At 36.6% G+C, this 17521-nt stretch overlaps 1 protein-coding gene across 17 annotated transcripts in view; it reads right to left on the bottom strand.

The window, feature by feature from the left end:
* The window catches only part of PDE4D (phosphodiesterase 4D), a 1386129-nt gene that overhangs the window by 16892 nt on the left and 1351716 nt on the right, over positions 1-17521 (bottom strand). For all 17 annotated transcript variants that reach the window (XM_087861883.1, XM_087861884.1, XM_045795040.2 and 14 more), the window contains one exon: positions 1573-1666. In XM_087861883.1, coding sequence (XP_087718009.1) covers positions 1573-1666 — 94 coding nt within the window. The remainder of the gene's footprint in view (positions 1-1572; positions 1667-17521) is intronic.

Here is a 17521-nt window from a genome sequence, read left to right as displayed (position 1 = left end):
CGTCTACCCAAGTTGTCAGTTTTTAATCATAACGTCCATAACTGGGCAGGTTTTAATTAATCATGATATATTCCAGAAAATGTTTCCAAGAAACACTTCTTTTAGAGAAGTTGAGTATTTACAATTTGATGTGGACTTATTATGATACCCTCCAACACAAAATAAGAGCAAATAAATCCCACTGCAAAATAATTAACATCAAATGTATTCAGTTGTTACTACTTGGATGGAATGCTGTAATTTTTTTTTTTTTTTGCAAGACTTATGATAGCAGACTTGGAAAAAGCAAAACATATTGGTTATTTCCACTGTTCATTAACTCTGTCCCTGTTTGAAATTCACTTAGTGGCTTGGAAACTGCTCTTGCCAACTAAGGATTCCAGTTTTAATACCTATTTTGAAAAGGAAGGAACTTCATCCACAAATATAAAAACAGGACTGGGTGAACCTAACGGCTTACTGAAATGGGTCAAAATGTAAGAATACAAACAATATATTTGAATGACCTACATTCTTTCTGCTATTTTATATTTTCTATACTGTAGTGAGATAATGGTTACGATGTAACAAGGAGAGCAAAGGTAATTTCCAGTATCGTCTGATGAGTAACTGTCAGATTCAATTGTTGTTTCCAAATAAAATATATTAGATGCCTCAGTATTTTCATCAACTGTTTCAAGGCAGTGAGCTCCTCTAACTCATCCTTGCACATTGCGTGTGTTCAATAAATGTCTCTTTAGTGAAAGTGCTAATTAGGTATTACAGCAATTTTTTTTTTCAAAGATTTTATTTATTTATGTGACAGAGAGACAGCCAGCGAGAGAGGGAACACAGCAAGGGAGTGGGAGAGGAAGAAGCAGGCTCCCAGCGGAGGAACCCGACGTGGGACTCAATCCCAGAACGCCGGGATCACGGCCTGAGCGGAAGGCAGACGCTTAACCACTGTGCTACCCAGGCGCCCCAGCAATTTTGTTTTGAAAGTAAATTCGAATCAAGGATATGTTCACATTATTGACTTTCGCTAAATGAATTTTCTTCCTGGACGGGGGTGAGGGTGGGAGTGGGGGTGGGGGGATGGTATCCCAGTACACTACACTGTCAACTATTATTATCAGCAAGCTTTTCTTCAGTGGTTGTATTGTACCCACCTCATCAGTCTACCAGGCTTGGTGTTAATTGACTATAACTCATTATGGCAGGGACCATTTCTAATTTATCATTACCAAATGCCCACCAATGTCTGGAATTTAACAAGAATTTGTTGAATGCATGCATACATCTCTCTGTAAAACACATTTTATGGTTAATGCTTTGGAAAAACTGGCAGCCTACAACTTTAATCCAGAGAATCCCTAAAGTCCTGAATAAAACTAAAGATAAAAAATGTACTTTATCACCTCAGATTCCAAAGCTTACAGGCTTAGGCACTCAAATTATTAATAGGATGAAGGAAAACAAAAGGAATTCCTAACACTCATTTGGTTTCCAAAATGAATTGGTGCCCCAATCTACCTCCAAAAACAAACAACTCAAGAGAAAAGTTTAAAATTGCATTTAAATGATTATTCTCACCTAAGAATGTGTTTGAAATATACTCTGACACTTGATTTCCAGACCGACTCATTTCAGAGAGATGGGTGAGCTCTCGATTAAGCATCCTTTTAAACTGAAAAACAGAAAAATAAAATGAAGTAACATAAGAGGAAATGTAATTGAGGTAACACAAGCATACTGTAAGATACAGAAAACATGCCCAAGAATTTTTAAATTGTCCTGACAGTTTCGATCAGTGAAATGCAACAGAACTTTCTATAATGATGGAGAGTTCTAGAATCTGAGCTGTCCATAACTGTAGACACTAGTCACGTGTGGCTATCAAGCACTTGAAAGGTGACTAGTGAAAATGAGGAGCTGATTTCTGAATTTTATTTCATTTTAATTTAAATTTAAATGGCCACATGCAGCACAGATTTAGACATTCGAGAACATTAATTAAAGGGAAAAAAAGCAATAAAAAGTTAAGGTGCATATTAGTATTTAGAGAAGGAAAAAAACTAATTTATTGGCACACATATGTGCTGTCACACAATAGAACACGATTTATCAATTAATTTGTCATTTGCAGAAATCGGTATCTATACTGGTTAGAGGTTAAAATGTTGTCTTTTACCCCAAAGCAAAAGTGAATAGATTTGAGTATTCTTTCAGAACTATAGAGAAGTAAAATGTTTGAACAGATACTATATAATTTTTCCTTTTAAAGTTTTTCCAAGTAGAAGGTGTAATATTTTTTGTTTCTCAGCATCCATGGGACTTACCAATCCATTTCTCTAAAGTCACATAAATACGAAACAGGTCAATTTTCAATACTCAATTTCATTACTTCACAACTTATTTTACTGATGCCAGGGTGCCTATTTTATCCTAAGAAACACTGGAATTAACTTATAACCATCAGATGGCATTACCCAAATCCAAGATTCTCCAAGACTTTATGCTTTTCCATCTCTCAGCTGTTTGTTACTATGTTTTCTTTTGATTCCCAAAATAGCCCAGATGGCCCTTTAAGAAACAATGATCTTTTTCTATTACACAGATTACTATTAGATACTTGATCAAAAAATTCAAACACATTTTACTCTAATGTTCAGTAGACTTTAGAATTTCAAATTTCACCATAAATTCTCATTTAAGTCTGGGGAAAAATGTAGTGAATTTACCATTTTCGTAATGTTTGAAATGTAATTCTAACTCAGTATTTAGTTTATTAGAATTTAAGAAAAAAATCTTGCTTCTCTGGATAATTCATACCAAGGTATCCTAACTCAAGATAATTTGGCAAATAACTTCCAAAGTCAATCTTATTGACCATTTAGATAAGGTGCAGGAATTTATCCCAAAAGTACTGAGGGAGATCAATAGAAACATTTCAACAGACTGCTGGATGTAAGAAATGTCTATTAGTGTTCTCCAGTAGCCAAAACCGAAGAACTGGCCATAACCAACAATAATTTTTCTAGTTGTTAATTTATAGGTCTGGGGAATTTATTCTTTAACTCAGAAACATTAAGTTCATTTTTTTTTGTTGTTCACATATTCTTTCAATACCTTTCCTTTGATTATAAAGTGCATACATAATAGAGAAAATCTAGAAAGCTATATAGAAAAAATTAGAAATCATGAATATCCCCATTGCTCAGAGATAACCATAATTACCTACATTCCCATCTACGTCTTTCTTCCCAACATTTATTTGTATATATTTTAAATTGGCATCATGCAGTATACAAAATATAGGCTGCTGCTTGTTTTCACTCAAAATTATACATTATGATCTGCTGGGAAAAATCTGGGGCTCCTAAGAATACTCATGACACATTTACAATAGTGTTCAAAACATTTCCTGTCCATTTTCCACAAAGTTATATATATATATATTTTAAAAGATTTTATTTATTCATTCGACAGAGATAAAGACAGCCAGGGAGAGAGGGAACACAAGCAGGGGGAGTGGGAGAGGAAGAAACAGGCTCATAGCGGAGGAGCCTGATGTGGGGCTCGATCCCAGAATGCCGGGATCACGCCCTGAGCCGAAGGCAGATGCCCAACCGCTGTGCCACCCAGGCGCCCGGATTTTCCACAAAGTTATACTGAATTAAATGATAAGCAATTAACTAATTAAATGAGCTAATAGGAAGTATCTTGTTTTTTGCCCGGCACATAGCAGGTGCTTAACACTGAGTTCCTTCTATCTCCCAGTTTCCTGGGCCTTTTATAGTGATAGCTGATATTCATCATTGCAGGACAAACAGATGGAAGATCTGACTAGTTAAGCCCACAAAAAAATATACATATAAACATCTAGCTCCCCTACCCATTCCCAAAAGTAATTTAGGATATTATTCACATAGGAGATGATAACCATGCTTCAAAAATATAACAAAAAATACAATGAGCAAGGCCCAAAGGTAAGTAAATCCTCGCTTAACAAATGAAATTTACTCTTGGAAAAATCTACTCTCTAGGCAAAACAAAACCAAAGAGACTCTGCTAAGCATTTAAGACATATATTGAGTGAAATATCTCTTGGACTTGAAATTGTCTGTGCTGTGAATTAAAAGTTGCCTGATCATGACAGTGTGTTTTGGGGAGGGGAGGGGAATGTTAGGCAGGGCTTTCAGCCACTCCTAGCCCCTCTTCAGTCTATACAGCAGCTGCTGTCCACCTGCCCTCCATGCATTTCTCTCCATGTAACTAAAAAAGGATGTACGTTTGGGGGTAGGGGTGGGTGCAATTGAAAAAGTTAGAGAGGGACCCAGTTTTTCCATAAAACTACCTTCTAACTTGGAAGCAACTTAGTATGAGGAATATGTTGCCATATGCCCAGCAGAAAAAATTACATGGTACCTGCAGATATGCAGCACAAATTACTGGATTCTCTGGAATAATACAAACAATGAATTGTAATTTTCCAGGCAGTTAGTTTATATGATCCCTCAAAACAGCCAGTCAATACAGATAACTAAGGCAAAAAATGCCAGTGAAAGGAAATCACAGACTGATAAATTACAGGTCGCACATGCACTGATTGTACGTGCACATATACATCTCTTCCCAGACTACCCTTATGCTGTTGTTCAAAACCTGGAAGTGGGGGGTGGAGAAACCCTTCAGCGCACACCTATATCCCTGCCAAGGTTTGGCAGATGCTCTAAGGAAGGCAACATTTCCTCTTAATATGATTAGAAGAAACAGTATTTTCAGCAGTTCTCTTTATTTCCAAGGGAAAAGGTGTGGGAGATTTCTTAAAGACAATTTTCAAAGAGTCAACTAAGTTATAAGAGCATTTTCTAAAAGGAGTTAAAATTGCTCCCCTTTTTTGCTGTTGATATAAAACTTTCAGGGAAGCTAAATTAATAACCACAAAAATTACCATCAGGGCTTTCTCAACTGGTTTTACAGTACAATCTTGGAGTGTAGAGCTGGCTGTACTAAAGAACAAGACACTAAACCAACAATCATTTAAAAATGTAAGTGGAATTTCTCTCATTTAAGATAACTACACACCATTTATTAGGATAACTACACAAATTATCATGAGAGGAAAATGATTAGAAAAGGCAGTAAATGTGTTTTTCCTAGAACATTGCTACAGTCCTCAATTTATAGATTTAGAAGAGATACAATACACAACTGGCTTTCAAAAAAAAAAAGAAAACTGGTTGCAAGATGCAGAGCAATTTAACTGAGCATTTAGATATTTTAAAAAGTGACCTCTAAATATTTTGTGTTGGTGAGTTATTCTGATTGCTTTTGATCTCAACAGTGTGAAATAATAGATGGAATTACTGTTCCAACAATGAAAAAAAAAGAGGAAAATTTAAGTGAATGCTTTCAAATCCTTTGTTCTCATTATGCATCAGAATGCCTGCGTGCAGCATGTAAAACATAAAGAAAAGTAAAAATGCAGTTGAAATAAATTCTGTATTTTGCTTTTTAAACTCCCATTTTCTAATTTATGTTCTACATTTAAGACTGTTGAGGAAAGCAAAATTAAATAATAAAATAAAATTAGAGTATTCTTAAACATAATCCCTGTATGCCAATGTCCTGGGTACATTTTACATTCTCCTAATATTAATTAAGAAGGTGGTAAAGGTCAAACATTCAGAAAATGCTTAACCTGCCCCACCCTTGACCCCAACTAAAAATCACTTGAATATGCTGCACTGTGATATATTACAAGTTTGGTAGATATCAGCATTAAAAGCTAAAATAAATACTGCATTGGCTGTATAAATAAATCTGTCAAAATGCATAAGACTACATATATTTAAATTTGCCCTTCTTAGGTGTTTTTAGCAATATACTATTAAAACATAAACAAGGCTGGCCAGCAACAATTTTCCTCAAAAATATAAGCTCTACAACTCCTTATTTAGATTCTTGTAAGTGTTGTTCATAATCATAATACAAATATGAAGCTCTTCAAAAACGTATTAAAAATGAGCTGTCTGAAAGCTAGGAGATGAGTTCTAGGGAGATTGTGGGATTTTCCTTTATTATTTTCTATACTTTTCTGTACTAAAAAAAATTTTTTAAGCCAAAAATGGCTAACAAAATTCAAATAATGGGAGTCTGTATATTTCAAAAACAATTAAAAAAAACTGGGCCATCCATCGACTTAAAAGGAAGTGGGGAATCATGACTCCTTGGACAACTAAAACTGAAATAAATTTTCTCAGAATGTGAGAAAATCTCACAGCAGAGGACATTTTTCTCTAAAAAGAAACAAAGAAGATGAAAAATATTTCAATCCGAGAGTCCTTAAAGTAATGGAAAAGGATTCTGAAAAATTATGTATTTTGATTGGCTCAAATGATCAAGAATAGATTTCAAGTTCTGAAGTGATGCTTGATTTAGGACTGAAAAAGGTTTCTCTACCTCCTGCTTCTATCACAGAGATCAGATCGCCAAGAGGCTTGCCAAGCGGAACAGAATCTTAATAAATTCAGTGTATTACTTCATTTCCTGAGATTAACAAAAGTAGCAGTATCAGATGAACTTTATATATTTCTTCCAGTTTTACAAAAAGATAATCAAATGTTCATTTTAATAATATATCACTTAAATAGTCAGGTAATGTCAATTTTTAATGTCATCTACATCTTTATATCCAAAGATGAAAAAAAATACTCATCAGGGTTAAAGTGGTGTAGATTTTTAGAAAGAGCCGCAAATTAATTTTCATAAACTTTAAGTGCTACATATGACTCATACATCAGTGCAAGCAATTGGACCCAATAATTTATTTCCAATGATTTTGTTTGATTACCTTGATATTTAAAAGCACAACTCAAATCTATACCCTATGACAAAAAGAAGAACCACTGCACATTAAAAAGCTATTTAAACATGCAAACTACAACTAATAAAAGTTATGCATTTTCTCCTTATCTTGACCACCAAAAACACATACTTATGTAGTTCACGTCTAAGGAAAAAAAAAAAAAAAAAAAAAAAAAAAGACTGCTTACAAAGCTTAACTCCACTGTAATTTATTAAAACTATCAGTTATGTAATCAGAGCAATTAGGAGCTAAATAAATCTTACCTTTATGTAGCCCCAAGACACTGACAGTAAATAGTTTGCTTCAGGCATTTTTGATTGATTATATAGAGACAGTAAGTTCTAAAATATGTATATCTTCAAAACCCTGATACTTTTAACAAAATCCGCAAGCCAGAGTGTGGGTTTTTAAAGATTTTTGGTAATTAAGTATACACAAGAAAGCCTTGCATTAGGTCCCATCCAGCCGTCTTCCCATTGAACACATGCCATTTGTAAAACTCCAGAATGAAACAGAATTCTACAACTATTCTGAATAAAGAAAATTCATGTGATAAAGAAATATCTAACGATCTAAGGGTCTGCATCTTTTTCTCCCTGAGCTCCAGGGCTTAATGAATAATGTATGTCAAGATGCTTAGCTGCAAGAAAGACTAGTTCTGTCAAAAGCTACCAAATAAGGAACTGCAGGGAAGCCAGGAAGAGTGACAAGAAACCCCTCCCATAAAAGCCCAACTATGCACCAATCACACTCCATCACTGGGTCTATCAGGGCGGGGGGGGGGGGGGGGGGGGAGGGGGGGTGTGGACTCAGAGCAGGCTGTGTCGTGATTGGTTGGCAGGGGCAAACCTCTGGGGAGGAGGTTTTCCTCCTCACCTCTGGTAAACGCCATTTAATAATGGTATCGCTACAGCTGAGGCTGCTGAATAAAAAGATGAATGGGGTTTCCCGCGCGCAGATGATGAATAACGACCATAAAACTCTTCAAAATTCATAGATCATTCTTAAATAAGGATTGCCAATCTTTTCGGTGTCTTTCCTATGAGTTTTAATATTCTCTGACTTCCCTTCCTTAAAAATAAAAGCTGCTTTGAAAAGGACCATTAGGCATTTTAACTGCCTCGCTCTTTCAAATCCAAAGCAAGTGGCTTCCCTGGTGACACAGATATAACCAAAGTTTTCCCTCTGCCCAACATAAAAGCATAGTGTGACTATAAAATGCAATCAATGTCCAGAATTGACAAATGGAAACGATACATTTCCTCACCTGTGTGGTATAGCTGTTCTCAGCTCCTTTTGTTTCTATTGTTACATGTGGCTGAACTCCACAACCTTAAAAACCTAAGGGTGGGGACAATGTATAATAATTCTGATTGCGGCTGGGGTTGTGGGGTGGACTGAAAGCTAAAGCACTGTGTACGGTTAAAGAATGTGGTGGAGTTCTGAGTACAGATTTTAAAATCTATATTTTGTCCAAAAGAGAACGTTCTTATGATTGCGCACAAAGTTAAGAAAGGTATTAACAGTGGCTCTTGGAGGAATATAGCATTAAGTTCGAGTAATCAGACCTTTTACAAGGAGAGTTAAATAAGAAATCTAAAATTTTTAAAGAAAAAATCTTTTCTATTTGGTTTGGGGCAGTATTATTCTTTATCTTGTATACTAGACTTGTGGATTAAAAAAAATGAGGGAAGTCTAGCCTTTACTCTATTTTAGCATAAAATTCTGTCCTGTCTCTTTCTTCCTCATCTCCATCTCAAAGCACTTAACTGCTTTGTGCTTCTGTGACTTGCTAATGTCCTTACCTTTCAGTTTTCCTGCATTTGCTTTGTCTGTTTTAGATAGTACACACATCAGAAACATCCATGCAATACTCTTCCTCTTTGAATTTGTAATGGTCCTTTGTTTGCAAAGTCTTCAAGGGCAGTTTACACCTATTGTGTTAGTTTCCTAAATTCCACTTAATCCCTTATAAAAGAAAAAAGAAAAAAAAAAAAAAACAACTAAACCCCAAAAAGGCCACTAAAACTGCCTCCACAAGAATACAAAAAGGTCCTCCTCTTTCCTAGTCTTTCATCCTCCTTAACTGCTCACAAGTGTTCAACAACGTACTCTCTCCACTCTCCAATTCCAGGATCCTCAACTGCTCTGGCTTTCTCTCCCCTTCTCTGACCATGTCTTCTTTGCCTTCTTCTGTTCATCCTCTAACTTGGAATATCCCCAAGACTCTGTCCTAGGCCACACTCTTCAATGACTACTACTAACAGGAATTACGGCACCGTATTTCCAAATGACTAAGGTCCCTTCCCCCATCGAATGCCCTGCCACTCATCACAAACTTTTTCAAAATGGATGGATCCATTTTTCTATTTAAAGTCGTTCTTACTATAACTACTCCCATTTCAGTCAGTGGGCTGATACTTCTCCCAGGATCGCAGACTGAAATCTGTGACTCTTTGTTACCATTCAATAGGCATTTCATGTGAGTCAGCCGCCATTAGATGCTTAATATAAATCATCTAACTGGATCCCCGAATAACCCTAAAGTGTTCTCCATTTACATCACCTTCCCTCCTGCACCAACTTTATTATCACGTTTTATCTTTTATAAAATGCTTTTTCATTTACTGTTCCTTCTCATCCCCACCCCCATCATCTAAATCCAAGGGCTGAATGCCTGAGAGAAATGGGAAACAGCTTTACTATCATCTCTAATCCCCTCATTTCCACATAAAGTGAGACCTAGAGAGAGAAAATGATTTTTCCAAGTTCATCCAGGTATCAAGTACAGAGGCTCTGAGCTCAAATCCTATAGTGCATAATCTTTAACAATTAATCTCACCTTTTAGTGTGCTGGTTTCCTCATCTGTAAAATTGGGTTATTACGGTAGCTAGTCTCCAAAGATGCCTCCTAATGAGCCACCCAACCCTACACTGAATCCAAGCTGGCTTGTATAACCAACAAGTAGTGCTGTCACAAGAAATGGAGGCTGTCAGAAACCTTGAAGCTTTCACCTTGGTTGCCTTGAATGCACTATTAGAATCCCGGAGCCACCCTGTTAGCAAGTCTGACTATTCTAAGACTGCCATGCTATGAGAAAGCCCAGGCTAACACCACCGAGAGGCTGCCGAGAGAGTGTGGGGGGTGGGCGAGAGAGACAGGGAAAGCAGATGTGTCCCCAGACAACCTCTAGCTATGCCAGCCATCCTAGCCCAGAGCCAGACCCGACAGTGAAGAGGTCATCCTAGTCATCCTGACAGTGGAGCCTTTAGATGACTCCAGCCCAGCTGCCATCTGACTAAAACCACATGAGGGTCTTGAAGTGAAAATGTCTAAGCAAGCCTAGTTAGCCCACCAAACAATTAAAAAAAAAATACCAAATTGATATTTTAAGCCACTAAGTTTGAAGTGATTTTATAGCAATAAATAACTACAACAGTTATTATGAGGATTAAATGAGATGATATATGCAAAGTGCTTAAAAAAACATCTGGCACATAGTGACAAATAGGTATTAGGTGATGATGATGATGATGATGATGATGATGATGGAGAAGAAAACAATGATGTGGATTATGATAACGATACCATTATGGTGACTAGATTTTTTAACTCCCAGGCTTATCCTGTGTGTGTGTGCGCGCGCACGGGTGTGTGTAATTTATCATGTTTTCTTTTAACTGCATCACATCATTATGGATCTCAGACCCAAAACACAACACTTGCTTCTTAGCTCACCTTCTTTGGCTTTTCTCCTTCTAATCCCATACTTAACTCTGCTGCCAGGCCAATTTTTCTCAAATCCAGCCTCAGCCTGCCCCTCCAAAGCTATTACCTAACAACTTGACATCACCTGCCTCATCACAGCCATATTCCCCTGTGAGCTCCAGACTGACAAACTCTGACCCTAATCCCCAACTCCAAGCCCATCTCCAGCTGCTCTTTACACTCCTGCTCTGTTACTGAAAGGCTAGTATTCCACCCAGCTCTACGATTTAGCAGACAGTCCTATTTATATTTTTACTTTCACCGAATTCACTACCTAGAATACCCTCTTTCTTCTACTCCATCTCCTTCAAGCTGATTTTTCAGAAAAAGTCAGATTTCAATCATTCAAAATACATCTCAAGACCAAATTATCTCAGCCCCTCTCCAAACTTTATTTTGCACTCACTCCTTTATTTAATAACTACTTATTAAGTTCCTACCATGTGCCAGGCACTGTCCTGAATAATGAGGACACAGCAGTGAACAAAAAGCAAAGGTTTTTTACCTGAAGCTACATTCAACAACTGTGTCAGCAAATATATACAATGTCGTGTGGTGATAAATTCAATGGAGAAAAAGAAAGGATAAGGAGGCTATGGCATGTTGGCGATGGAGGTTCCTGTAGTATAAAATGATCAGGAAGAGCCTCTTTGAGGAAATGACACATGCTTAGAGATCTGAAGAAAGAGAAGGAGCAAGCCATGTGAACATCTAGGGCAGTGGAGAAAGGGGAGTCAAGTGAGGGGAACACCAAAACCAAAAGCCCCGAGATGGGAGCATGCTCGGTGCGCTTCCAAAGAGCAAGGTGGGTCACACAATGTCATTTACAACCAAATTATGCTTTCTCTGCATCCATCCATCCATCCATTTTATCCTTTGCCTAACTTCAAACTAAGTTACTTCTTTCTTTGTATAACATATTATTATCCTGATAAAAAATTCCTACTTTTTTAACATATGCACTTCACTAAATACATCCATACATACTAAGTAATCCCTATAAAGACAGCTAAAAAATCCATACTGATCAGTAACATAAAGGAAAAATAAAAGTAATTATATTATACACTGCAAAATATAAATGCTTGTAGAGAAGTACACTAAAAAAAAAGTAGTCAAGAGCTGAGATCTTACTATCACTTACTGTGTGACCTTGACAAAGTTATCTAAACTTTCTCAGTTTACTTCATCTTCAGTTTACTCATCCGGAAAAGAGAATAATAATAGCATCTACCTTACAAGTTGTTTTAAGAATTAGCTGGTACATACATGTTAAGCACTGACACTAAGTGCTTTACAAGTGTTTGCTCTGCTTCCTCTGATATGGAGAATTACCATAAGTGGGACAGCAACATGGAAATGAATACAGGAGTACTGTATTAGGAAGACCATCTTTTTTCCAAAATGGTGAATGACTCCTGAAAGGTCTCAGATGTAACAAAGAACAATTCTCTTCAGTATACACTGTGGTTACATTACTGGAAAAATTAGTGTGGATTAAAATCATGTAAAAAATATTTTGTTTTTATATATAAAAAAGTAGTTGTGTTCTGGGCTCAGATAACTGTAAGTGAATATTTCACCTGCTTGAATGATTTACTGGGACACAGAACAACTCCTCGTTGGTGAAGGGCTATCCATGTATTCCAGGACACCTAGCCTCCCTGGCTTCTGCCCATGAAATGCCAGCAGGTGCACTCCCCAGTCAGTGCACCCTGAAATTTCCTAAATGTTCGCCAGTGTTAAGAATCACTCTTCCAGTTACTTCCACTGCCTTGAACTTTGCCTCCTCAACCAGGGTAGAGGATCCTTTGGCCAAGAAAGAGATCTTCTTCTTTATCTTTTCCAAAATAAAAAATGGACCACAGGCACAAAAGATTCAACTGTAAACCCCTAATCTGCTGTAGTAGAGGAGATAATAGTAATGATAATAGTAAGTAGCAATAATTACAATAATGTGAAGTAAAAAGAACTAAAGACCGTTTCCATATTTCTAGGTAATAAGAAGTCTTTTTTTTAAAGATTTTATTTATTTATTTATTTGAGAGAGAGACCGAGGATGAGCAGGGGAGAGGCAGAGAGAGAAGCAGACTCCCCGCTGAACAGAGAGCCCAAGTAGGGGCTCAATCCCAGGACCCTGGGATCATCACCTGTGCCGAAGGCAGACTCTTAACTGACTGAGCCACCCAGGTTCCCCTGAAATCTTTCTTTTCTTAAGCTCTGGTCCAAATTAAAATTCATTTCATTTTTCCCATTATCAGAGACCAACTAGACGCGCCTTCCCTTTGCCACAGTAGTAGCAGATGGCAAAAAGAATCTGGACAACCCAGAGGAGAAATCTGGATGGGACCAGAGAAATATAATTCTTAGAATCAGACTTAGCTTCTGACAATTTTAATGGGGAAAACGGACTCTGTTAACGCATTTGTTAAGATGTACTATGCTCCAAGAGCTTTATATATCTTAATGCTAACCTTTGCGACATGCTAGTAAGATAGCTATTATCCCCACTTTAAGGTGAAAAGACAGATAGGGGGCGCCCGGGTGGCTCAGTCGTTAAGCTTCTGCCTTCGGCTCAGGTCATGATCCCAGAGTTCTGGGATCGAGCCCTGCATCGAGCCCTGCATCGAGCCCTGCATCGAGCCCTGCATCGGGCTCCCTGCTCTGCTGGGAGCCTGCTTCTTCCTCTCCCACTCTCCCTGCTTGTGTTTCCTCTCGCTGGCTGTCTCTCTCTCTCTCTCTCTCTCTCTCTCTCTGTTAAATAAATAAATAAATAAATAAATAAATAAATAAATAAATAAATAAAATCTTAAAAAAAAAAAAAAAAAAAAAGACAGATAGATACTCTTAAAAATTCAACAAGCTGCCCAGTATATGACAGGGCTGAAATGCCAGGCCAGGTCTCTTTTAGTCTTTGCTCTTTATAGCTTATGAGTTGGTCGTCATATAACTAAACGTTTGCAAACTCCTTGATAAATGGTATGAATTTAGGAGTGGACTCATTTAACCTTAATTTTTTTTTTTTTTTTTTTTTTTTTTTTTTTTTAGTAATCTCTACGTAGACCCAATGTGGGGCTCAAACTTATGACCCTGAGATCAAAAGCTGCATGCTCTTCCAACTGAGCCAACCAGCTGTCCCAATTTATCCTTAATCTATGTGCTGATTTACAATGTCCTGAATTAAAGAACCACTGATCCTATTACTGTGGTCAGATCTCCGGACTGCATGGATCCTACCAACTAGTGAAGTCAGGAAGCTTGTGCCCAAGGACAGGAAGTCTCACCTGATAAGGAGAGCTCCTGACATGAGGGACAGTGAACACTTAGATGTGGGAATGTTCCATGAACAGGACACAGAGGCTCTCGAGCACAGCTAGAAGCCATATTTCCTGACTGGTAGTCTGCTGTGCTCAAAATCTCTAGATATCACTTCTCTTTCATTCTTCATTTTCTCAGTCCTTAAATGAGACACCAAGCAATCAAACTTTCTGGAGTATTATAGGATATTTCAGGATACTTAAAATTTTGCTGATGGAGTTGAGGCTTTGATATATTAACCACTGCTGAATTAGTGACTTTGCAACAGGTGTTAAGACAGGTTAAGACACATTTTTGATTAGGGAAAAAGAGAGACAAACCAAACTATGAGGAAACTGAATCTCAGAAGTCAAAGTATCTAATCCAAGGTCACAAAGCCAAGTTGCAGAGCCGGGATTTAAACCCACACTGTCCAGCTACAGAATACTCTAAATTGCTGAAAAAAATTTCAGGCATTAATCTATAGTTAGCCTAGAGCCTATAAACAATATATCTACTAACATAATAAATTCTAAGCTGTATATTATATTACAGTTTGAAATATTAAAGAAGTATTATTTAAAATAAGTGTATTAATGAGGGATCTTCCTGGCAATAGCACTGTTTTCAACAGGACTAATACCTTTGGAAAATATTTTATTTTATAATCAATCTATATTTATTTTACATATTTCTACTTAGGATCAAAGTTCTGGGTATTGTTATTAATCAAGAAGCTAATCTGTGTAAAGTGGGCTGCCACACATCCAATACTGTTCTGCTTAACATATGCAAATCTAGTTACTAAATGCCCTCCGAAGAATTCTGAGGCAAGAGGAAACTTCAAATATTAAATACAATAACTACAACACATCAGAGTTTCAAAAATCACTCAGTGTTCCTTTGCTTTCACTACAAAAATAGTTATAGAGGCAGGCAGTAATCCAGAATTAATGTATAACCTATGTTTTAAGTAACAGAATTTTAAATCTATTTTTACATTATAAAAATTACACTTTCTTTGATTAATGCTAATACTACAAAAACAACCTTAACTCAGATAAACCCAATAAATCTGTTTGTGTTTACTGCCCTCTAGTGATGATGGATCCAAATATGATTTAAGGAACTGCTCTGTTCTGAAGAGTCGTCACATTTTCAGAAAACAAGAACGTATCTTACAAATATTATGGAAGCTTGAGATTAAGAGGAACTACAGCTAGATTTTTAAAAACAGAATAATCATCCAAAAAGGCTACGGATCATTCTCCAATTCACCTAGTTTGAGAATTTTCACCAAAAGTTTTATTTAAATTAAGAAAAACCTTGAACATTTACTAAAAAAAGAAGTTCCAATATAAGAAACTTTATTTTTGTTGAGAGGTACTTTGAGGCTGAAATAACATCAAAATGATCTGATAACTGTACTTAAATTTTGCTTCTACATGTCTCTTCAGCACGGTATCCTGTAACTGCTGATACAGTCTGAATCATATACACTTGATAGAAAATTTTCTATGTTCATAACTACTGAGTGAATTTAGCTGAAACCACTACTACCACCACCAGCCACCATCATTATCATATCCACTGGGGATTTTTGTTTCAATGAAGAATAATTAAGGCAATGAATGGGTGCATAAACCTCACATAAATGAAGCCTCCACAAAAAAAAAAAAAAAAAATCTTGTATAAATATAGACTTTCTACTTACAGGGAAAATTAGGACTCCCAATTCACTTAAAGTGTTCTAAGTTAATACCAATTTTGCATGCTTATGATGGCCATGATACTCACTATAAAATACTTTCTAATATTGCCTCTATACTTCCTTGTGTGCTTTGTGAAAATAATTTAAACAGAGATTACCTGTCTCTTAAAGAAATAATAAAAAAAAAGCAAATAGGGAGATTTCTGGAAATACATATTTAATTCTTTATGTACACCACTTTTATTGTGGATCTTAAGGTAATTTCAAGTTATACAACTTGAGCTATATATTCCTTTCAACAAGTAGAGCTTAGACACATGGACGTCCATTCACAAAAAGTGAACTTCAACCTTTACTTTGCACCATATTAGTATACATCTACTCGAAATGGATCCTAGAACTAAATGTAAAACCTGAAATTATACAACTCCTAGTGGAAAATACAGTAGAAAATATTTGCGATCCTGGGTTAGGCAAAGATTTCTTAGAACACAAAACAGCATAATACATAAAAGACCAAAATGATAAACCAGACTTCATCAAGGCTTCTCCTTGAAAAAAAACTGATAAGAAAATAGAACAACAAGCCACAGACTTGTGGAAGAATATATGTATAAATTACATATCTGATAAAGATTTATATCTGGAATTATAAAAATTCTTACAACTTAAAAAGATCAATAAGCACATATAAAGATGTGCAATGTCATTAGTCATTAAGAAAACAAAAATTAAAACCAAAATGTAATGTTACTACATACTAGGTATGAGCAATATAAAATGCTGGCCAGGAATGCAAAGCAAATGGAATCCTCATACACAGTTGGTAGGACTGCAAAATGGGATAGCAACTTTGGAAAACAGTTTGTCACCTTCTTATGAAGTTAACAATTGTATTCAGTACATGTTCCAGCAATCCCATTCCTAGTCATTTACCCAAGAGAAATGAAAACGTAAGTCCACAGAAAGGTCTCTATGCAAGTGTTTACAGCAATTCTATTTATAAAGCTGAAGCCTGCAAATAGCCCCAATGTCAACTGGTGACAATTGACAAATTGTGGTATATCCATAAAACAAAACAGTAGAAAGCAAGAAAAATAAATTACTAATACAAGCATAGTGTTATTAGTGAATGAATCTCAAAAGCATTATGCAAAGTGAAAGAAGCCATTAACAAAAGGCTTTTTATAAAAACTGTATGATTTTATTCATACGTTATTCTGGGAAAGGCAAAACTATAGGGAAATGAGATCACTGGTTGCCAGCAATTGGTAGTAGGGGGAGGGGAATGAATATAAAAGGAGCATGAGAACTCTTTTTTAGTGATAAAAATATTCTTATCTAGATTATGGTGGTTATCCAATTGTATACATTTGTCAAAATGCACTCAACTAGATCTAAAAAGTGGATATCTTACCAATGTGTAAATTATACCTCAAAACTTGACTTCAAAAATGTTAGGTAGGGGTGCCTGGGTGGCTTAATCGGTTAAGCGTCTGCATTCGGCTCAGGTCATGATCCCGGAGTCGCGGGATGGAGCCCCGGGACTGAGCCCCACATCAGGCTCCCTGCTCCATGGGGAGTCTGCTTCTCCCTCCTCCTCTCCCTCTGCCCCCCCTCACCTGGCTCGTGCTCACTCTCTCTAATAAATGAATAAAATCTTAAAAAGCTTCTGCACAGCCAAGGAAACAGTCAAAAAAACTAAGAGGCAGCCCACAGAATGGGAGAATATATTTGCAAATGACACTACAGATAAAAGACTGGTATCCAAGATCTACAAAGAACTTCTCAAACTCAATACACAAGAAACAAATAAATAAATCAAAAAATGGGCAGAAGATATGAACAGACACTTTTCCAATGGAGACATAGAAATGGCTAACAGACACATGAA

Source organism: Ursus americanus, chromosome 5 (genome assembly GCF_024610735.1).
Source record: "Ursus americanus isolate L20-20 chromosome 5, mUrsAme1.1.p, whole genome shotgun sequence".
NCBI lineage: Eukaryota > Metazoa > Chordata > Mammalia > Carnivora > Ursidae > Ursus > Ursus americanus.
This window is presented reverse-complemented; position numbering and strand designations above follow the sequence as displayed.